Source organism: Ammospiza caudacuta, chromosome 13 (genome assembly GCF_027887145.1).
Source record: "Ammospiza caudacuta isolate bAmmCau1 chromosome 13, bAmmCau1.pri, whole genome shotgun sequence".
NCBI lineage: Eukaryota > Metazoa > Chordata > Aves > Passeriformes > Passerellidae > Ammospiza > Ammospiza caudacuta.
In genome coordinates, this window is record NC_080605.1 from 15,020,071 (window position 1) to 15,043,525 (window position 23,455).

General features: G+C 49.2%; 1 protein-coding gene across 5 annotated transcripts in view; it reads left to right on the forward strand.

Moving 5' to 3' along the window:
• PLEKHG4 (pleckstrin homology and RhoGEF domain containing G4) overlaps positions 1-23,455 on the forward strand; it is an 85,355-nt gene continuing 61,900 nt past the window's right edge. For all 5 annotated transcript variants that reach the window (XM_058813569.1, XM_058813570.1, XM_058813572.1 and 2 more), the window contains exons 1-3: positions 1-674; positions 14,307-14,504; positions 20,519-22,622. In XM_058813569.1, the coding sequence (XP_058669552.1) occupies positions 672-674; positions 14,307-14,504; positions 20,519-22,622 (2,305 nt within the window). In that variant the 5' untranslated portion in view covers positions 1-671. The remainder of the gene's footprint in view (positions 675-14,306; positions 14,505-20,518; positions 22,623-23,455) is intronic.

The window sequence follows — 23,455 nt, forward strand, 5'->3', positions numbered from 1 at the left end:
GCGGTCACTGCTCTCTGTTTTCCTTCTAGAAGTTAGAAAAACAATATTTCAGAGCACTATCCCTGCATTTCTCGGCATTTTACTTAACCTGCGGCGGCGCCTCAGGATCTCGTGGAGTGGCGAAACTTCCCTGGATTTAGAGAAAAACAAGCCGAGAGGAGGCAAGGGGGAGGACATTGCTGGAAACCTCTTTGGGAAGCTGGAGACCTTCTCGGGATGCCTGCCTCACTCTCCTCCAGCCGCTATTCAGATGTTCCCGGGCCAGGGCAGCTCCCTACCCCGGCGTGTCCGCATTGAGCGGCTCCGAGGGGCGCGGAGAGCCGCGGTGCCGTGAGGGCAGCCCGGGAGCGCCTCTGGCTCTGCCCGTGCCCCAGAGGTCCCGCAGGGCCGGGGGACGCCGCACCTCGCTCTCGCTATGCCCCTGAGCCGTCCAGCGCTGGAGTTGGCTGTCAGAGAAACCTTGGAGGTCCCCTGCTCAGCCCCGGTAGTGTCATGAGTTAGATTAGTTGGAGCTGTGCTGGGGGCGGTGAGGGCTTGGATTACAGTCCAGAACTCAAAGTGCTTCGGTGGTTCACGTCGGAGGGGAGAGGAGACGCCCCGTCGCACACATGGAGGAAAAAGAGAAAAAACGCTGCCTTTGGAAGTGAGGGGGAAGAAAGGAGGCCGGGAACATGGTAAGGAAATCTCTGCGGAGGGCTCTTGCCCCGGGCACGGTGCGGGACGGAGCTGCTGTCGGGACAGCCCGCCCGGAGCCAGCGCACGGCGCTCATGCCGGAGTGGAAACAGCTCCTTTGGCATTTCCCGTTACTCGAGTGGCACACTGCCCTCCTGGTGCCAGCCCGGGGCGGCGGCTGCAGGGACACAAACTCCTTGTTGGCACTGACCCCTGCGAGGTGCCTGTCTATCGGGCACAGCGCTGGAGCGAGAAGCCGGGATGGGTCAGTTCGGGCAGAGCCTTGTCTTTTGTGCTGCCTGGATGCTGGGCTCTCCTCCTGCCCTCCCTCTGCCAGTCCTGCTCTGTGGCTCTGGGCATTGCCCTCTTGCAGAGCCTTTCCCCTGCTCAGAGAACCCCTGGAGCTGGGCAGGGATGTTCCTTTTCAGTGTCAAGTTGTGCACCTGGGGATCTTTGTTTGGAGAGGGGAAAGGATGGTGAGCCCAGTGGGCAGCAGAGCACCCAGACTGGTTGGGAGTGGCTGCAGGGCTGTCCCCTGCCCAGTGACACTGGCACTGCCCTGCAAACAGAGGTGCCCAGCCCTGGGCTCTCAGTAGTTGGAGGGATTGTCCAGTGGTGCCATCCCACTGAGCACCAGTCCAACTTCTGATGGTTTGATCCTAAGCTTAGGCTGAGATCCATGTGCCCAGCAACCCCAAATCTCCTGGAGGGGTCCTGCTGTGTCAGGGGCTGCTTCCCCACAGCAGAGGGAACAAAATCCACGAGGAGGACAAGCAGCTTGCATTGCTGCTGTGCCTGGCAGTGACTTGCCCTTTAAAAGTTCAGCTTCTGAGCCTGCAGAAACTTGGCTTTCATTGAGGGATGAGTTGAATTCTGACTTCTACAAGTTGAGTTAAGTTTATAGACCCATATCTTTTCCCTTTACCACCCTCCAGCTCCTCTGCAGAGAATCCTGTGGTGCTCTTTTCCGCCACATGCCTGTCAGAGCCATGATGTGCTCCCCTCTGCTATTCTTTTGGAGGCATCTTGCTTCTACTTCTCCATTCCAGTCAGAAGACGTCTTTCCCTCACCCCATGCCCAGTGTGTTCTTGGCAATTTTTGGTCTATGCAGGTTTTATTTATGAAGCTGAAATCAAAGGAGAGCACTCCTTGGGGTTGTGCAGGGTTGGGGCCATCCCTTGCAGTCTCATGGGCTGCATTTTGCCACATGGGCTGGAGCAGTGCTTATGAAATTCTGCTCTTGGAGGCTGGAGGCAGAGACTGCTCTGCTCCTTCAAGCTGGAGGTGTCTTTCTGATTCCCAAGTGCTTCAGCTCCCCTCCTCGAAGTTGCTTAAATGTGTGATGCAAAAGCTGTCTGAGGCAGGGTGAGCCTTTGTGAGGAGCAGTGCCATGACCAGTCTGGGTGCTGGCCATTCAAGGACTGTGTATCACTGCTGAGGAGGGATCCTGTGCCTCTCAGGGGCTGAGTGCAGCTGGAAGGAGCAGGAACCAGAGGCCAAGCTGCACCAGACCCAGCACTGAGTGCTGGCCACATTGTAGACTCCTCTGGTCCATGGCAGGTATCTGATCTCAATGTTGTGGTAGACCAATCTACACTTTGGGAGGTGCATTTCTGTGAGCAACCAAGTTGTGACTGTAGCTCCAAGCTGCTCTGATTAACTTGAGTTTTTTGTGTCCTGGTAAATCAAACAAACCCTGCAGGCAGAAGATTTGGATCTCAGTGAATGTGTGCTGGCCTGTAGGAGAACTTCCATGGCCTCCAGCAGCTTGCAGGACTCTTAGAGACTTGGCTCCTGATGGAGGTCTGGCAAGGCACCACTGCTGGCTGCCCTGCTCTGTGAGACAGGTGATTCATTTTCATGGGGTTTCAGTGTTAGAGCTGATGTGTGTCTGGGTACATAAAGTTGTGGCAGCTGGGATATGCCCAAAGCACCAAATGGGTGAGACAGCTTGGGCTAAGGTAGCCCCCTTCCACTAGAAGTGACTTCTGGAGCTGTGCAAACCCCATGGTGAGAGCAGTGCAGGAGTCTGGCTGGGCTCTGTCTACCTTGCTCACCCATCATGGCTTTTGTCACTTGGGATCTATCTCCATTCCCTGGATTCACCTTTCCTGGTGCTTCCTCAGAGAAGTTCTGGTGGCACCTCTATGCTGGTAGGAGAGAGGATGGGTTTCAGCAGAAAATAGGGTCTTTCTTCCTCCAGTTATGTATTCTCCCAGGGTGGGAAGGAAATGAGTCTGGGAATCACAAAGAGTTTTAAGCATTGGGGCTCTTCTTTCTTTATTTCTGTGCCAAAATCATGAGCAAGATTTTGGAACACAGACAAAGTCCAGAGACATAATCCTGAGCACATGGAAGCAGTTTGAAAGCACCTCCTCTGGGGTAGCAAGGTTGACAATTTGCATTTTGCCCAGCTTATTTTCAAAAGCTCTGGGCAGGTGAACATGTTGTTCATTGTAACAATAAAAATAATGGCTGAATGCAGGTGACAGCCTGGCTGAATGCAGGTGACAGCCCAGCTGCATCCAGGTATCTCCTTGTAGAAATTGCCAAATGTATTCTAATGCCACATGGGAATGGGAGACAGCAGATGCTTGCAGTGAGACAATCCAAGGAGGACTCTATGCTGGGTGTCAGCATTATTTTCTGAAAACCAGCATCCTGTAGCATAGCCCCTTCTGGCGGTGCTGCTGGCCAGCTGCCCCCATGGGCAGTTGGCTCTGAAGGAACACCTTGCTATAGCAGAAGAGATCATAACATGAGAGTCTTGTCAGCATCTCCTGGCTGGTCACTTCAGACAAGATAGCCAGCATGTCTACTCTAAATTCTAGAGCATAGGCACAGTGTCAGCTCACAGAGCCTCATTTTCTAGTTGCATCGCAAATGTAACCCTGTCTGCAACAAATCTGTGTAAAATTTTTACATCCTACAGGCTTGCACAGCCTTAACCTGAGCATTGGTGCTGAGTGTGGGTGGAAGTCACATCACAGGGACTACAGGCTCCTTTAGCATTGAAGTGTTGAAAAAACCCCTGTTGAAACAATCAAGGTGTCTTACAGAAACTATAAACTGAACCCACCTGTCAGCACTTGTACCAGAGCACTTTTTGTTCCTGTTCTTAGCTGTTAATGCATGATGGAACCCCCTGTTCCAGTCCTGCAGAGCTCAGTGTCACCAAGGTCTGAGACAGTGAGTGGTAGCACTGGGAGCAGATGTGTTGCTGACTGAAGAGCAGTAAAAAGCAAGGAGAGCTTGCCAGGGTGAAGCTGTCCACTTCTGGCCATGGGATGCTCTGTGGTTTTTGCACCACTCATAGTGCCTGGTTTGCAGCTCAGAGAAGTGAGTAGACATGCCCTTGTTGATTCTGAAGGTTTGGCCATGCTTATACCTCTCTGCCACACCAAGTGCCTCACCTCTGTTGGCTGGCTTAGTCTTTCATTAAAATATTAACAAAAAATGGGGCCTTTCTTGTGGTAAGTGCTGGTTTCATATGTATCCTATTTTTTGCATCACTGGACATCAAGCTGAAACTTCCAAGATCAAAGCAGAACAGAATGAATCTGAAAATCTTTCTGTCTGCTCAGATTTGCCATCCTGCCATCAACCTAGGAAGCCCAGGATGAACCCTTGCTTCAGCTGGTACAATTTGAATGGAATCAAATGGCTCAGCTGAAGGGAAGAGGTGCATGTGCTCCTCCTGGACACTGGTGGATGGGGTAAAGGGGAGTCTCCATGGGGCCTTATGGTCCCCTGCAATGGGGCACACTGCTGTGGCTGGATAGTGGTTTGCATGCTGCAGAGGAGGAAAGCTGCTGGAATTCTGATGACCTTAGCTAGGTGTCCACCTTGAGCTTTGCAGCCTGTGTTGGGTGTGGCAGAGGCTTCCTGAGCAGGTTCCTTTGGGAGGATACCTTCCCTGAGGCTGCCTGTCAAGTCTCAGTGCCTCCCAACAAAGCCCCAGCATTGCTGAGCCTCCAACATGGCTAAAAGATGTGGGTTATTTGCTGTCTGTTGTCATCTTGCTGAATACATTTACCTTTTGAACAAGGTCCCTCTCATATGCTCAGGAGGCTGGTATGCAGGCCCGTTAATGGATCAAGAGGAAAAATGCCTGTGGATGTATTCTCCTTTGTGTTTGGGCTTATAACCACCCACGTTTTGGCATACATCCCTTCTGTGCACAAAGATCTTTTAGAAATTGCTAGTTAAATCTCCACCCTCCTTTGATATGTATGGAAATAATGGGACACGTGAGACTGTTTTCTGTTTGGGAAAAAAAAAATCTATAATGGGAGTAGCTTTAAAAGCCTGTGTTCACCGCTTTCTAACTCATGAATTTAATGAAAGAAATGCCCTGAATTTCTGACTGATTTACTTAGCTTTCTGGGAGGCATGCATTTAGTGCTGTATCCAAATACAGAGGAAATGTTTTCATCTGAATCTGTCCCAGGTTTGCTGCTTAGGGGCAGGAGGAGAGCTTGAGCACACGTGTCTGTTCTCCAGTGACCTCAGAGAGTCTTGGAACAAATCTTGGTCCCCCTGACCAGGAACAGATCTCCCTTCTTCATCACAGATTGATGCTTGTTGGAGTGGCCCATGGCCGAGCTGGCATAACCATGGAGACCTCTGAGCTGCCTGCTCTGTCCTTCTGGCTCATCCTTCCTCACAGCCTCTTCCTAAGAGACATCAGATGTCTGCTGCTGGGTGCATTCTCCTATCAATGGTGTGCAGGAATGTGCTCCTCCAAGGTCTACACTTACTGTGTTCTCATGGGCTCAGCCATCCCCTCCTGGAACTGCAGCTCTGCTTCAGAGCAGTTTCTGTCCCCCTCTGACATAGCAGGACTCATATTTCATGAGCACATGGTAACACAGTGTGTTAAGGCCAAAAGGAACTATGGCTCATCTGTTATGGGATACTGGGACTGTAGAGTGTCACCTAGCTTCCATATGGAGTCTGGGAGCTCTTTAACTGAAAGAAGATAATTTTTCTGTGGCATCCACCCTCAGTTATGGAGGTTGTAAGACATGGAGAATCCACCAGTCCCCATGGGAGTCTGTCCAGCAACTCGTGCACCTTGCAAAAGGAAGGGGTGAGATCTGAACGTGAGTCCAGAATGTGTGCAACACTGGCACAGAGCTAATACTCCAAGTACTGACCCCATGAAGATCGTTTTTGGCACTCATCAGCTGGCCTGATGAAGGATTATCATTTTCTTTTTGAGCACAGGAGGCTGCCCATCTGTTGTTAGATGCCCCCAGATGGGTGTCTGAACACAAGGGGTTGGCTATGGCCTAATGCCTCTGACTAAAAGGTGTTAAAATGAGCTGACCTGTTTGGTGAAGAATTTACTTAGGGTAAATTTTATAGCTGGCTGGTATAAATAAATCTTCCATCTGCCTGGAGTGCCCTGTTAGTTAGTACCCATTAGGCAGAAATAAGGGTTACAACATGCTGCTGCTTGGGTTGGTTTGCCAGATGGATGCCAATGCCTGAAGCTGAGAGCAGAGCAAATCCTATCACTAATAATGGGGTGCATGAGCTCAAGCAATTTCTTTTGTTCCATGGCAGAGAAAAAGGTTTTTAGTGCATTTGTAGATTGAGCCCTATAAAGAATGGGAGTTGGCTGCAATGTCTCAGGACTTGTATAGAAGTAGCCTGTGAAATTCTTGGCTCTCACTGTGATATCTAACAGGATTTAGCAAGCCTTGTCTGGGCCTGTTGTAGAACATGACACTTGGAATGTGGAGGTCCCTGGCTGGACTGAGGCACACAGTGCCATGGGCAGAGTGTTGGTGCCCAAGGCAGGGCAGCCTGTGCAGGCTGGCAGCAGGAGGGAAGAGGAGAACTCCAGGTGGTCTTGAGAAGGTGGAAAGGTGCACATGGATAACAATGGGCAGTGAGACCATGGCTGCCAGTGCTCATGCTCTTCCAGCATGAGTCTGTTGCTGGGAAGGTTGTTCTAAAAGTACCTAAAGCTTTGCAGCACACAGAGTACAACCTGTTTAATTAATTGCATTGTTAGAGCTGTGCCAGTGATATTTTAAAAAAAAAAAAATCTGTGCTTAGACAGTTATTTCAGATTAAGGACTTAATCCCTTGATTAAACTAAACCAAAATAAGCTGGTGTCCAGCTGTAGGATGGTGTTTTATACACAGCTCTTCTCATCCACTTGCAGGCCCTTGTTTCAGTTGGAGGATGTCTGTTTAAGGACAGGGCTTTGATCTGTTCACTCAGCTGCCCTTTAAACACCTATATCATCTCCTTGATCTATTTCTGATAGAAAGTAATTGGTCTTTGAGACCAGGGCTCATTTGTTACTATGGATAAAAGACCTATCTCCTGCTCAGTACATTGAGAACTCGTTAGGGAGCCAGATGTATCCCTGTGAGGAAATGCTTCATTTCCCAGTTCTTCCCCACTCTGACTAAAAGACAGCTTTCTTGGATTGTGGGTCACCCCCACTTTGGCCTCTTTAATCTTCAGCAATTGTCAGCAGTTCTTCTGATGTGTTGGATGTTGCACAGCCAAAGGACAAAGTTACAATCTCTTCTCCAGAAAAGCTGGAGTACAAAAACCTGAAGGGTAGAGAGAAGTAAGGTGAATTAGGGGGAAGGTGCTGTATTGGACCCAAGTGAACAGGGCTCTTGGGCTGGGGAGCAGGCTCGGGTGAGCAGTCACGTTGCCAAATGATAATGTCTGTGTTAGACCACCTGCAGTGTGGTGCAGAGCCAGGGATGTACCTGAACCAGGCTGCCTCTGCTATTCCCTGCCTTTTGCTCCAGCACAAGGACAGCATTGGTGTAGTTGTGCACTCCAAAGCTCAAAGCTCACAGGAGGTCATACTTCACTTTCAAAGGAATCTGGGGCGTCCCCCCTTGAGTGAAAACAAACCAAGCCCGAGCTTGGAGAGATCACCCAGCTCTGGGCCTGCCTTTCCCCAGCCACGCACGCCCAGACCTACAGCATGCGCAGAACAGGGGCCTCGGAGCTGAAAAGCAAATACATCATTTTTCCCTTTGTTTAATTAAATGAGAGATCATGAGTTAATCGCTTCCAAGCGCTTGTTTTCCTGCAGTGCCTGGAATGATAATCCTGTGTGCTGCCCAGTAGGAGCTGCTTTGGCGGCCGCAGCCGCGTCAACACCGAGCAGGGCTGGGAGAACAGAGGGAGGCATCTGGAAATGATTCTCTGAGCTCTGTCTGCAGAGCACCACTCCCTGCAAAGCTGTAGGAGCTGGTTTATCCACAGGCTATGGAGCAGTTCTGCCTGCCTCAGTGTAGGGTAACTGAGCCAGGCTGCAACCATGCCCTCTGCAAGGGATGCCATGGTGGCATGCAGAAAGCAGCTTGCTTTTGGAGGTACAGCCCTTCAACAAAGCTGGCCTGGGTGAGACTGCAAACACTTGCCTCCCAAAGGGAACTGGGTGCTGTGCTTTTCTCCCTGAAAAGCCTAAAACAATAGCCCAAAGAGCAGGTAGAGCTGTTCCTGGTTATCTCACAGGAAGGTGGTGTAATTACAGGAGTTGGAATGCTTACCTCTATAGCTGCACCTCTTAATAATACATTATTTTATCCAGAGGAAGGCAGGGTGCCGAAGGCAGGCGCCCTCTTCTCAGCCTCCCCCTGAGCCTCAGAGTGAGCAGCAGAGGGGGGAGCTGGCACTTGCTCTGGGAAGATTTTTCTCTCTTGAACTCATTGCCGCTGTGATTAGAACAGCTCAGGAAATGGGGCTGGGAGGGTTCTCCTCTCTGCAGCAATGGAGTAGGAAATCTCAAATTTTGTCAGAAAAACAAGCCTTCTTTTTAGCCAGAGGCCTTTCGAACAGAACACAGAAATGTCTCCTTTATTTAAAGGAAAGCAGTCTGTCTTTAAGCTCTGTGTCAGAAAGTGGAAAGGCTTCATGGAAAGCCCAGAGGTCTGTTTTTACTGGAAATGAGGTTTCTCACGTCAGCTGAGATCTGAGCAGCCCCAGCCAAGTGGTGCAGCACAGCAGCCTTTGCTGGCGGAGGGACCAGCTAACCCAGCCCTGCTCAGCCCCTGCTGTGAGCTCCTTTTCCCCCAGTCCCCAAGCTGGCTGGGAGCCATGGGCAGGCGCTGTGCTGTGCTGCTTGGAGCTCTGCCTCTCCCCAGTTTTGCTATTATTTCTACTTTCCAGTCTGGGGTGTGAGAGGGTTGGGTCATTTCTTCCCCTCACCTTTGCACACTCCGGTCTCTCCTGCGCTGCCCTTGCACTGTGTCTTGGCAGCTGGGCAGGAGGGGACACAGTGGCTGCGTGCAGGACGTGGCCACGCTCCGGGCAGCTGGCAGACGAAGGACAAAGTTGCGGGAGCTCTGGCAAGGTCTCCCTGCTGAGCAGGAGCCCAGAGGCTCCGTGACTCAGAGCTGGGTGTACCACGGGCACCGCTGGCTGTGCTCGCAGCCTGCCGGGCTCTGCTCCACTGCCCAGCCTGCTCCTTGCTCTGCCAAGCCATGGCAAGCTCTGGGTCTAACTGGGGCACTTTGGTACAGGTAGTTTCATTCTCTGGCAGCTCAAATGAGAGTGTAGGTTTGTGAAAGCAGAGCTGTAGGTTCTTTAACTAAATTCCTGTTGTGGGATGAATCCTCAGCATGTTACATGGGCCAGTCCAGCCTGCTGGAAAGGAGCGCTGTCTGCCATAAGTCATGGGTTAGTCAAACCCATGTCAGTCTGTCTCACCAAAACAATCTTTTTTAGTAGTCTGCAGACAGCCATCATCAGGGAAGATTTATGCCTCTTCATATTTGCCTTGACCAAGACTCAGTACTTTGTAGGCAAAATGAGCAAAGTGCTTGGGTGAGTTGTAGGGAAAATGCTGCCAAGGCTTTGCTGTCCCAGGTGGGTCCAGAAGCATTGCAGGCCTCCCCTGCACTGATTTACATTGTCCTCAGCCACTTGGGTTGCTGTTGCTGTCTCTTGCTTGAAGAGCACAGATATTCTGATGCTGTGTGAAGTGTGTGTGTAGCCCTGCGGATGACCTCTCTGCTCCCCAGGCAGGCTGATGTTTTGTTCTCCAAACCTGGAGGAGGTTCTCCAGGGTTCAGACTTAATTGGTGAGCAGTAGGTCCCGAAGAGGAAGAAGTTCAGTTCTGAGTAAGAAAGAAATGTAGAATGACAGGAGTTCCCAGTGGCTGGAGCTGCTATATTGGTCTCCTTATGCCCACAAACGTAGGCAGAAAATTCAATCAGTGCACCAAGAAAAGCCTAAGAAGCTCCTGGTTACTCCAGATGCCTCATGACAGGCTCCTCTTCCAACCTGCAGTGTCTGCTGCACCAGGAGAAGTAGATACATCCCCTAATCAGGTTTGCAACAGCTGCTGGGCTCCTGTTCTGCCCAGGCACTCATAGCTTCATTTCTGATTGACTCCTGGTTCTTGCTGCAGTTTGTGATGGAGTGGGGCTCTAAGGGCTGAGCAGCAGAGCTTTGCCACAACAGTATTTACTGTCCTATTTGTCACAGCATCCGTGGCTCCTGTGATATGCAGGGCAAAGAGGGCAGCCCACCCACCCATGGCTCAGACCCAAGTCCTCTGCCAGTTGTGAACTCCTCCTGGGTTCCCACTGCTCCCCTGGCCTCCTGGCTGGGACCATGCGGGGTTGTTCCTGTCACATGGCTCAGCCCATCCCATCCCTGTGTGGTGCTTTCCTCCTCTGTCCCTGTGCTCCAGCCCCTGCAGCTGGCTCTCAGCTGAGCAGCAGTGAAAGCCAGTTTGGCCGGACATGACCTTAACCTGGGCTTTATTTAGCGCCTTGATTTATAGAGGAGTTATTTTAAAAGCATGTTTCTCTTCTGGGAGGTGTGGTGGAATGGTGGCAGTGAGCTGGAGTTTATAGATCCTCCCAGGCTATTGACAAAGAACCATTTGAATCCCAAGACTCTTTTTGCTTGCAGAGATGCTCTCTGGCTTGCTTGGAAAGTGCTCCTGTTGGTGTTTGTGCCCAGTGGCTGAAAAGGAGCACATGTCCAGGACCTTTCTTGTGAGAGGGATGTGGCAACAGTGTTGGAATCAGGGAAGCTTGAAACGTTCAGTCCCTGAAGGAGGCTGGTTTTTTTCAGCAGGCTCTGCCAGCTCTTGGGGACCACTGTGGGCTGGTTGTAGTGGAAATGTGCTGGGGCAGGAGTGCCCCCTCCATGGATTCTTTCAGGTTTAGCTTGTTCTCCTTCTCTCCAAGTGCTGTTCACTCATCCCGGGTCACAAAAGTTTCTCCTTGTGCCTGCTGGGGATTATATTGCCTGTTTGAGATAAGAGATGGAACCTCTGGAACAAGCTGCCCAGAGATTGTGGAGTCTCCTTCTCTGGAGATATTCAAAAGCTGTCTGGAGTAACATGCTCTAGGGGACCCTGCAGAGGTCTAGGAGTCTCCTAGTATGGTCTGGGGCACTCTGGAGCAGGGAACTTGGATAGATGACCTCCAGTGCTCCCTTCATTACTCATTCTATGATTCCATGATGTAGGTGAGATGGGCTCTAGACTTCAGGTTTATCAGCCTCAGGACCACAGGGCACTATCCCCTTCTCTGGTTTGTATGAGTTCCCTGTGCCTGCACACCACATCTCCTCCACGTGCATGGCAGCTGGCCCTGGCAGCAGGCTGGATGTGTGAGGCTGCCCATGTGTGCTCTGGCATTCCACAGCAGCACCATGAGGCCTCCTGCAGTCCTGGCTGAGGCGTTTTCCTCCAGCCCCTCTGCAATATGAGAAGTTAATTAGTGCCAATAAGCAGCCCCATCCCTAGGATTTTGAGCTGGGTTAATGAGTCCCCTGCTGAAGGAGAATCTGTTGCTGTTGGAGGCTCCAAGCTCAGCCATGTTCTACCCCCTGCATTTTCAAGGTGGCTTCTGAGGCAGTGCCCTGTTTCACCCTCCTTCCAGGCAGGAGCTGTCCCTGGGTGACCATCCTGGGTGGGAGCACTGAGGAGCAGTGTCACCCCCACATTCCTCTGCAGCACACGGAGGCTCCTCTGCTCTGTAGCCTCATTCTGTACCTGGTTCTGTACCCTCCCAAGGATGCTGGTGCTACAACCCAATGCAGCACAGTGGGATGTGGGAATCTACTTCTTGTTTGGGGCTTTTCCTGCAGAATTAGCAGAGATTGGTGCAAACATCTCTTTTTAATAAAGGTAGTGGTTGAAAACTTCTCTCTATCCCTTAGAAATATACACAGCTATCATGGCTTTGTGGTATAATCTAGCCAGAGGGAGAGAAAGCCTCTGTGCTCAGGAGTGCAGTTAGCACTGCACTCTGCAATGGCTACAGGCTATGCTTATTTTGTATTTTACTAAAGAAAGGATAAGGTACAAGCTGGTTTATTTTAACCATATAAAGGATTTTTGATTTGGTGCCAATGTTAATAATTGTTTTGTGAAGTCTAAGGCAGGAGGAATGGTGTGAGAACCTTAGAGCAATGCACTGACTCATGTGCAAATATTTTGACTTCTTTGTTTTATTTGCAACAGTGAACTTAACAAATTTATTTTGGGGAGGGATTGATATCTGAAAGAATTTTGCTCAAGCAGAAGATGGTGCAGAACAAACCCCAGCTGGTTTTGATTGATGTTTTGAACTTGTGGGCTGTGGAGGGTCAGAGGGAGATTGTTGTCAAATGCTGCCAGCAGCAATGCTGTGATAGTGCCCAAGAAGGTGACTGATGGGGTGGGAGAGTGTGTGTGAAGGCCAGTTTTATCTGACAAGGTCACAGGCACTTGCTGGGACAGATTGGTATCAACAGAGGTTATTATTTTTCTGAGTGGAAGGTAAATTGTTTAAAACAGCCTTCTCCTCCTATTTAGAATTAAGGTTAAATGCTCATCCCCTAGAATTCAGCTCTTGAGAGTGTGCACATAGGGCTCTTGCTTTTGGGATTCTTGGTTTAAGAATAGTGGATTAAGTATTCCAACTCAGGATAATCTATGATTCTATGTGTATGAAAAATAGCTCCTTAATCTCTGTTTATCTGGTTGCATTGGCCTTGAGTATTGCAGGAGGCAGTTGGCCTCTCAGAAAAGGTGTGGGCACTTTAGGAGCCTGCTGCCATCCATGTAGCCTTGCTTTTGCTGACATCAGGAGAAAGAGCAGAAAGGTAAGGAAGCAGCACTGTCCCACAGGCAGTGTGTGGTTTGCCTGTCACCGTAGTTCTGCCAGCTCGTTGCATCTGCAGGGATTGTGGAGGCATCACCTGGGTGTCCTCAGCTCTCCTGTGCAGTCCCACAGGCTGTCTGTCCTAGAAGGTGGCTTTGCATCGGAGCAGGGAGTTTATGTTGTGCTTAAACACCCAACCCGCTAAAGGAGGAACCTGGAGATTGGTAAGCTGCGAGAGATGGGAAGGCTTGTGTGAGGAGCATCAACTCTGCTGGGCTGCAGGTCAGTTCAGGCTTGCCCTGAGACTCTTGAACTTTCCCAAGCTGGTGGAGGCATCTTCACAGATGTGCTGCAATGGATGGAAGCAGTGAAACCATTTGTTTCCTCCTGATCCCCTTGTTCTACTGTTCCCCGGTTGTGGCGTAAGCTGTTGTGGCACTGCTTTGTTTAACTTTCTCTCCCAGTCTTGAAGTGTATTTTCAGGCATGTTCATGTAGTTGTTCCTGTTCTACAGGAGGCTGTAGAGCTTCTGCGTAAGCAGCTGCTTTTCTTGTCTCTAGTGAAAGGAGGTGGATTTGGATCAGATGAGGATCTGGCCAGACACCTGAGTAAACTTTCATTTGGTTTTGGAGCAAAACTTATTCCCACTGGCTGTAAGCTAGCCCAAGGGATCCCCTCTAAAACAGAAAGAGCAATCCTGATCCCCTCTCCAGATATGTACAGCTTTATATTTTTTTAAATTGTTACTTTTTGGCAAGCTCTCTTGATTTACACCCATGCAATAACTCAGAATTTGGCCTCCAGCACTGGAATTGGTCCTGACACTATGGGCAGGCTATGGCTGGCAGGTTTTCCCAAATGAAGGTGGATGCAGGCAAGCCATTGCCTCTGATCCCCCTGAACAGGCATCCTAGTTATCAATGGGTGTGCTCAGGGACCACAGGCAGCCCTGCTCACACACATTGTGTGAATCCTCGTGTGAGGCATCTCGCACTGCAGAAAACTCCTGGCTCCTGCAGTAAAGCCTTTCATGAGAGGCAAACAGCTTTGAATAACGAGGAGTCGCTCTGGAGAGTGGCTTTCCACCGAACCAAACAGCTCTGGCACCTTATCCTGTGCTGGGACTCCAGAGCGCAGGAGGCTGAGGAGCTTCAGCCCACTGCAGGTGCCCTTAGCCCACCAAGGAGTGTCCCCAAGCCATGGACAGGCTGGTGATGCCCACCCATGGCTGTGTCTCTCGCACGCGCTCACGTGCTGCGCTGTGGTCTAACAGCCGCCCCACCCCACGCAGGCAGCACAAGGACTTGCTGCGTAAGCAAAAGCGGGCAATCCTGTGTGCAGCGCTCTGCGAGCACTCCACTCCTGCTTTGGGAGAGTTTCTCTGTGTTTACCTGCCATCTCCAGTGCCAAAAGAAGCCAGAAAGGACAGCACTTGGCTCCTGTGATCTTCGTTCCTCCTGTGTTCGGCGATGGCCGTGCTCCTGGGCGTTGGGCGGATCGTGTCCCGGTCCCACTAACGCTTTCTGTCTCGGCAGGACTCGGAGTCACTGGACGGCTGCATTCAGAGCACGTTATCAGCACTCTACCCTCCATTCGAGGCTACCGCAGCCACTGTGCTGTGCCAAGTTTTTGATGTGGTGGAGAAGACGTACCGTGGGGATGGACTGCACTACCTCATAGACTTCCTGATTCCAGCCAAGCACATCCTGCAGTGCATTCAGCAGGATGCCTGTGTGAGTACATCATGCTCTCTAAGGCCTGTGAAGGCTTTCTTGGAGAGTTTTCTTTCTGCTCTGTATGCAAAACGGCTGGCAAAAAGCGCGGCCGTCTAGGTGGGAGGGCAGGCAGACAATTAGGAAATAGTTGAGAAATTGTTGTTGAAGCTTAACCCTTCAGAGATCAGCGATCAGGTGTGGAGCAGTGCTCTCCCTTTCCGTAATCAGGAACACCAAGGGCTTAAGGGATTCACAGGAAGAGGTTTAGCAAAGTGTTTGCTAAATGTGTCTGACCAGGGTGGCCTCTGACCCCAGCTGTTCCCTGGCCCTGTGGATGAAGCTGTCAGGCTCTTGCCACTGGCACAATGACGCGCAGGGCAAAATGCTTCTAGTCGGTGTTTTTCCAAAACTCCAGCTCCCCTTTGATGGTTGCTGGAACAGTCACAAGGCTCAGTAGCCCCGAGGAGTCACATTACATTTACTGCCAGAACGAGTCCAAGATTAACGTGCTTTACTGTTGGGAGTCTAAAATGTTAGAAACGATGAGTCAAACACCTCCATCACAAAACTTGGCTCGAGGTCTGCAAGATGAAAAAAAACCCAACCAGCCCAAACAACCTAAATGTGGGTTTGTTCTAACTTTTTTGTCTCTGAATGCAAAGGGGGCATGTGGCCAGGTTTTCAATTCAAGTCCTCATGGTAGAGGGCAAGGGATTTCTAGGAAGAGGAAAAGTATGGAATAGAGGCTGAAATAGTCACTCATTTGTTTCAAGGAAATGAAATACTGGGGGGACAGACCCATCACAGACCCATAGGATGGATCCATGTGAACTAGGCATCCTGAAAGTGTGTTTTGATGCAGTTTGTCACCTCATATTGTCACCAGCCTCCAGCTTGGTGCCTGCCATCTCAGTGAGTCGAGGAGGATCCAAGGTGGTGCATGGCCTTGCTGCTCTCTCCCACCCTGAACACTGCAATAGATGTTATTCCATCAGTATCCGTAATTGGAGCTTCTAATTCTATGGTGCATGGTGTGTTTTTCCCCTTTAAAGAAACAAAAAGCTTTTCGTTTGTACAAACTGGTAATTATTTCAAGATGTTTCACGGCTTTCCCCAAAACACCGCCCTCGCTGAATGAGCCAAGGTAGCAATTTCCCCACTTCTCGAGATCCCGGCAGCTTCCGAGCGGCCAGCGGTGCCTTGGGCAGGTGGGGCGGTGAAGGGGAAGGAAGGAAAGCAGCAGCGAGGTGGGCGCACGGTGCTGCCGTCCCTGAGGGCAGCCGTTGGGGCAGGGGCCGAGGAACGCACGGCAAAGGCCGCGCAACCCCCGCGGCCCTCGGGGCGCCACGGGGGAACGCGGGCAGGGCGGCTGGGCGGGCCTCGGCCCCCCAACAGCCAATGGGAGAACAGCGGGTGCCACAGCAGCCAATAGCAGCGCGGGACCGCCTTGACGGGCACGGTGGATTCGGTGGCTGTTGGAGGGCCGTTGGAACACGAGGCGCTGCCGTGCTCGCCGTGAGGAGGGAGAGGTGCGAGGGCAATGGGGGCTCGGCCGTGAGGAGGGAGAGGTGCGAGGGGAATGGGGGCTCGGCCGTGAGGAGGGAGAGGTGCGAGGGGAATGGGGGCTCGGCCGTGAGGAGGGAGAGGTGCGAGGGGAATGGGGGCTCGGCCGTGAGGAGGGAGAGGTGCGAGGGAAATGGGTGCTGGGCGTCCCAAGGAGGGAGAGGTGTGAGGGCAGTGGGTGCTGGGCGTTCTGAGGAGAGAGAGATGTGAGGGAAATAGGTGCTCGACTGTGAAGAGGAAGAGGTGTGAGGGAAATGGTTGCTGGGCATCATGAGGAGGGAGAGGTGTGAAGGCAGTGGGCACTGGGTGTCCTAAGGAGGGAGAGATGAGGGTGGTGGGCACTGGGTGTCCTGAGGAGGGAGAGGTGTGAGGGCAGTGGGTGCTGGGTGTCCTGAGGAGGGATAGATGAGGGCAGGTGGAGCTCGGGGTCCTGATAAGGGAAGTGTGAGGCCAGTGGGCACTGGAGAAGCCCAGGGTACTGGTATCCCACCCAACTGACCAGCAAGATGTGGGGTGGGTTGGGTAGCTGCCTTTAGGGAGGGCTGCACAAGGCTTACCATTAGGTATTGGGGGCTTTGGTGAGGTGTGAAATGGCTGGGACAGTGGTCAGCAAGATCCTTTCTTTCTTGGTTGTGACCCTTTCAGGCTGTGTCTCATGATTTTTTGGTTCTGGAGTGACAGTACAGGGAGATCAAGGGAAGCTCTCGGTACCTTGCACCCTCTTTAGAGTTGGGCCCAGGCTATTCCATATTTTATTTAAAAGTCTGCTTGTTTGATATTTTAAATTTATTATTTCTTTTTTATGAAATTTGTTTAATTTGCTGTGGTCTCTTCTTCCCCAAACCTCCACTGTATGCCCCTTCATCTTTACAGTCTGAAATCACAGAGGACTGTTTCTTACTAATTGCTTTTTGAAAGTCTTGCCTGCCTTTTAGAGAGTCTAAACAAAAGCAATACTTCCTCCTTAGTTTGTAGTTCAGCTGCTCTGTGTGAGTGTTTCCTAAACACACTGGAGGGAAAAGAATTAACTCATGTCTGAATGACTACTGTAGAAAGTCTTGAGAGCACTGGATCTTTTGTCAGCCTCTGCAATGACAAAAGTGTAAATGGCTTCATGAAGTACTAGACTAGTTCATGGGCATTAAAATCATCAGCCAGTGTGTGATTCCTCAGGGAGTGGAAGGGGTGTTCCAAGGAGGTCTGTCTCTGCTTAGCACAAGGTTAATAACCAAGTTTTGCCCCTGGCTTTGAGGTGATGTCCTGAGCTAAATGGTGTGTTCCAGCTTAGCCATCCCTGTAGCTTTGGAAGATTCCACCTTTGTGCCATTTTTGTCATTGCTGCCCAGCTCTTTCTTCAGAGGCAGCTGGCTCAGCCTATTCCTGGCTACAGCCACTGGGTATAGAGGGTGGTGTTCCTGGCACTCCTCTGGTGGGCTTGGTTTGGCTCTGTAGTGTTTGGACATGAGAAAAGAAAATCCTTGAGCCTCAAAATGAGATGTTAAAGGTACTGTAATAAGCCTCTTCACATAATCTTCCCTTTGAAGGTGCATTTTGGAGCAGGAGCAGCATGAGGATGCTCCACTTCTAAAGTTCTAAAGCTCTGTAATGTTTAGGCTATTGTGGGACTTGCATTCCTGTTTTGGATGTTACTCTGGCTCCTGATGCAGTTTAGATTGTGGCTTTGTAGGGCTTTTCAGGAACTTCAATGCATTCTGCATTTTGGTTTTGGTGCTTTTATTGCTGAGTTTTCTCCTTATGAGTCAGTAGGCAGACAAGTAAGCATCTAAACAGTGAGGCTGTTTGGAATTTGTTAATGTATGAGTGGCCCTCCAGTGGGTTATTCTGCATCCAGATTTTAACAGAATCTCTATGTCAAGTATGTGCTGATGGAATTCAGCTTTATGTTTATGTTGCTGCTGATTGTATATTTCACTTTTCAGTTCTATGAGCTATAATAGTTTGGGAACTGATCTTTACCTGTTTCTTCTTCCCCTGAAAGACCCTTGGTACAGACCCTTGGCCTCAATACTCTGACTAGGAGATCCTATAATGGCAGAAGAGGGGTTGGTGTGCTGCAGTGGTACACTCTCTTCTGGAAAACTGCAAATTGCTCTAGTTTAAAACTTATAAACAAAATACTTGATTTGGGCACTTTGGTTGGAGCTACAAGCTTTGTTGGCTGGGGTGCTGTGTGAGTCTTGAGCTTGGTATAAAAGTCCCTGAAGTGCATTTAGCCTGAGACCTGCTGGAGCAGCTTGTGCAAACTGCTGCAAGAGGTGCTCTTGGCTTGCTGAGTTTAACTGCATTGTGGATGAAAGGAACTTGGTGACAGAGGCATCTGTGTCTTGCAGATCAGAAAGCCTGAGAACACCAGACTGCCCAGCTTAGCTGTGCCTTTGAGGGAAGTACAGCAGCTGTGTGTCAGGCTATAGGGCTTTTTGGTTCTAACTTAACAGAGGAAAGAAGGGGACGTGTGTCTGCTCTGAGTCAAGGTTAGAATAGAAAGGTAATATTAATATGATCCTTCAAGTAAATGAAAACTAAAGTAAGGTTCCTTTTTGTAGTGATACAGTGTGTAAGTACATGAGTAGGGCAGTAGCAGTGAACAGAAGTAAAACTACTGTGACTGAACTTGACTATTTTGAAGAAATAGGACTGGCAGGTCTCCATCCTGGAATGTGGAAGAAGCTACCATGTAATGCTGAATGTCTGGTAGCAGGGATTTTGTAGAATCTGTTAAGTCAGGACTAGTAACAAAATACAGAGAGCAAGCTGAGCCTACAACATTGTGCACTGAGCAAGGACTGAATTAACTGACCCATGAAAAACTGAATTAACGTTTCCACGTGATTTGCTCCATGGCAGGTAGTGTCACAGCAGCCTTTTTAATAAACCAGCCTTCTCTAGAGAGATAAATTTCATTGTTTAATCTCTGCTATAAAGGATTTATTATGGGGTCATATGGAAGATTAATTACTGTGTCAAAGGGGTTGATGTTTATGCAAGAATTGCAAGATGGCTACAAACTGGTGAAAGGGAGGGAGGATGTTTGTACTGGAGGGAAAATGGAGTTGGAGGCAGGAGTAATGAAACACACCGTGCTTCTCATCCATGACTTTGGCATGAAAAGTAAGAGTATGTATGGCATGTTTGTGGTGAAACCAGCCTGGGACACGCCAGCTATAACCTGGAAGAGGAGGGTGATAAATGCATTGCATAAGATCAGCTCTAAAACTTTGTACTTAAATTTTGTAATGGTAACTCAGAGGGCAAGCATGTGCCTCCACAAAGTGGCAGGCAGAACTTCTGATGTGAACTGGAGTTCATCAGTTTGGAAAGAAAAACCAGGAGGTGACTGGGTTACTGTAGGAGTGTGACTGGAAGATGAGTGGGATCTTAGCTTTAAGAGATGCTTCCAGCACATTTGGGAAGTGCTGGTGCCATTACAGGCTGTGTTTTACAACGCTTTGCACAATGAACAAATGGTTTTTAAGAAAAAGAAATGGGCATTACAAAGGAGATACTTCAGGCACACTGAGGAGGTGATGAAGGTGGACATGCTAAGGTCATGTGACATGGGTTAATGAGTCTAAGCAATGGAAACACATCCAGAAAATACAGGATTGAGGAGGAAGAATTACTATATCTGAAGGATGATTTGGGTCTCTAAACCAGTGAGCAACTTTGCTTCAGGTGCAAGGAGAGTTAGAAATCTGGTGGGGCTGAAATCTTGATGAACATAAGAAAGAAATTGCTTTATGCCAGTACCTGTTGTTTCAAGGTGTGTGAGGATCCAGGAAGTTCCTTTCTGTTCTCTGGTTTCTCTGCTGTATGGCAAAATACTTGAATTAATTGAACCCAAAGCCTTGTACAGAAATAGATTAAATTAATTGTGGAATTGATGGCTTATATAATGACTTAACTTAAATCCTACCCAAACAGAATCAAGTTCAAAGGACTGGGCATTATTTTTTGAAGTTGTGATAAAGCTGTAAATAATTGAGTCAAGTCAGTTCAGCCATGAAACTTCAGTTCTTTTACTTGGGTGGGATTTGTCTGAGGCATGGCCTGAGTGCTGCTGTATGTTGGAAATGAGGAAATTGCTGGTATGTTAAATGTGATTCCTCACAGTTTGCTGATAGCACTTGCTGCTTTCTTTCTCTGTGGCTCTGCTGTGCTTTCCTCATTTGCTGCTTCCTATCTCCTGTTTTGTTTTTGCACTCTCCTCTTCCCTCCACTGGGACATTGCAGCCTCCCAGTGTAACTTGTGCCCACCTGTCCTGCACGGGTAGTTTGTTTTGGTAGATTTTTTTATTTCTGCTTTTTCAAGAGAAGACCTTAGTGTGGGAAACTTGCCTACATCAATAACCAAAGACTCTAAATTAATCTGTTTTCTTGATTTCTCTTACTCAGAAGCTTGAGCTGAGATCTTTTGCTGGTGCTGAGAACACTTTCTGTTGTCTCCACAGGCTCCGTACTGCGGGTTGCTGTTTCGCCATGCGGGCTGGCCCCTGTGCATTCAGGACAAGGTTGTAATCCAGCTCGCTTCCATTGACTGGCAAATCTTGAAGCCTGGTGACTTCTACCTGCAGGTGGTCCCCTCTGTGAAGAAGCCTCCACGAATTGTATTGAAATGTTTGGCAAAAGATAAGCATAATGTAGAAGAAGTGGTGATTCCAGAAGTTTCATATACCTCTATTTTTACTCTGGAATGGTTGAGTACGTTCAATGGAGAGCGGATGGGCATAGCACTGGAAAATTGTTTACTAACCACTGATGAGAAAATATTTCGTGTCCCTTGGGATAAAGTGGTTAATCCTGAATTTATAAATAAACCAAAAATAATTGAAAACAATATAATCTCTCCAGAAATAACAGAGGAACGTTCAATTTTGTGCCTCCCCACTGACCATACTGAGTGTTGTTCACCAGACCTGAGGTCTCAGTATCTACAGGAACTAAGCTCAAATCGAGACAACCCTGTCATTAGCAGCACAGCTCCACAGTTAAACGAAGCTCTGGTCAATGGTGTGTGTACAAGTCCTGTGACTCAGGAGAGCTTGGAAAGTGACCTTGAAGGGGAGTACGTTGAGCTGGCAGAAGTTTCACTGCCCAGATTTGGGCCACAAACAGGATCTGTAACACAGTCTCTGGCATTAAGTTATTTCACTCAGCCCAGGGCACAAGTGAATGAGTTTAAAGGCAAGCACAGATTTATTGTCATACAAGACAGCACCTACTCCAAGAACTTAATTCAGTCAGCACTTATGCAGAAAGAGCACTGTCAAATGGACACTCTGAGCACTTCTCCAGAAGTTCTCAAAAATGTTACTCCGTTGGAAGGCAACAAAATGATGGCACATGGAGAACTGTCCCCAGAAGGTCAGCTGATACCAGCTGATCCTGGAAGCATGGGTGATAACTTCCCTGTGGCTGAGCCTCCTGCTTGCCGTGCAGAAGATTCCTCTGCAGAGCGGGAGACTCGCAGTGAGCGATACGCACTGTGCAGCTACACTGATGTGTGTGCTGGAGATGCTGCCAGCTGCAAGGCACGAGTGCCTGGTGCCCCTGGAAACGTGGAGGGACAAAGGGATGGACCAAGTGAAAATGCTGGTGTTGAAACATTGGAGCAGAACCCAGAAGTGATTCTAGATGCTACTGCTGCTAAAGAGGAAGTGATGCTGGGAGTACACACAGAACCACTGACTGAGGGTCAAAAGGAGGTGACACTGATGGATGCTTCTTCTGTACCTGTCCTAGGCCCTTTGGGACCATGTTGCACACTAAAGGAAGCTTCTGATGTCACTTGCCAGGTTGTCAGTGGAAGTGTTGAGCCAGTTCAGGTCACTACATTGCCTGAGAATTCAGATGTAGGTGGGGACAGAGGCTCTCCTTCAGGGAACACAGCAGATGTAAGCGCTTGCTGCAGCAATAATGAGGCAAATTCTCCATTAAATCCTCCAGAAGAGAGCCAAGGAGATGTAGATGGATTTGAGGTGGGAAGAAGGGACAGCCAAGAGGAAGTGAAAGAGTCTAAAGAAATGTTGACTGTAAATGAAAATCAGACTAGTCATAGTCACTGTTCTGTGAAAGCTCCAGCGGATGGAACCTTGTCAGATGGTGAAGAGCAAGAGCATAAAAAGGCTGAAGAAGCCATACCACTCAAAACTGCCCAGTCAGCAGAAGAGAATCAGATGGCAGAACAATTAAATAACGGTGACTTGTTGGCTCCCAGTGCACAAGAAGAAGATTCAAGTCTGTTCAAAACCCAGAGGTCTGGAGGGACGATTGAGGAACCGCAAAGACTGGTGGAAAACCATGGCAGTGAAAATGAAGAGAACTCTCTGCTGAACCAGGAGCATGTTGCAATACAGGACTTGCAGGGACAGGTGGAGAACCAGGGAAGTTGTTCTTACAGGGAAAGGTTGAAGACTACAGCCTCAAAAACACTGGAATCCATTGAGGAGGAATTGGAGGGTGAACCACTGTCCTCAGAACCTGCTGAGGGGCATACAGAGCCTGCCACTCTGCACTCCCAGCCAGAGGCATCGTTGGGGGCATCGCCTCCTAAAGGTACAGCCATTGGGTGTTTGTGTGGTTGTGTTTGGTAACATGGATTGAAAGCAAAATCCTCAAGCAGTACTGCTTGAATATTACTTATCAGGCAGGATTTGATAAATATATCTGGGAGGCTTTGGGGTAATAACACAAAATACTGGGAAGAGATTAAATTGTCATTTTTTGTGGCATGAAATTAGCTTTCTCTTCACAGGTGGCTTTATTGTGGCATTTTGTTTAATAATTCTTTGCAAATTTATGTTGGTACAGAACAAAGTTCCGTTGGAAGAAACTTTTAATTTCAGTTAATCTGATTGCTGGTGACCTCCTCCTGCTTACATTCATGATGTGCAGAATGTATGAGGAGAGACTTGTCTAACTGTACAAGTCTTTCATAGTTGAAAAGTGGCTGTAGGAAGATGGCTGTGGCAAGAGGAAGCAGCAGTGGATGCCACAGTAAAAAATACTAGTTGTGTAACGTGACCTGAAGATCAACAAATATAAGTGCTGATAAGTGATTCAGGCAGCAAGCTGCAGAGCTGAGGGATTCCCCCTCTCCCTGCCTTCCCCTCCTGCATGCTTTCTTCAGCTCGATTGTGTTTCAAGTAGGAGCTGTTTAACTTGAGTGGGAGAGCACAGGAATTAAGCATCTAACTTCAGCTCAGATGGAATGTTCAAGCAGGTATTACCCAGATTTCTTGATGCTTGGGTTCCTGAGCTGGAGCTGTGCTTCTTCAGGAGATTGAGAGGGCAATCCAGGTGTGTGCCTTTTGCACCAGACTGTAGGCAGGCAGTGTGTAACCACACGGGCCCGGTGTGGGCTTTGCCCAGCTCTACTGAGTCTGGAG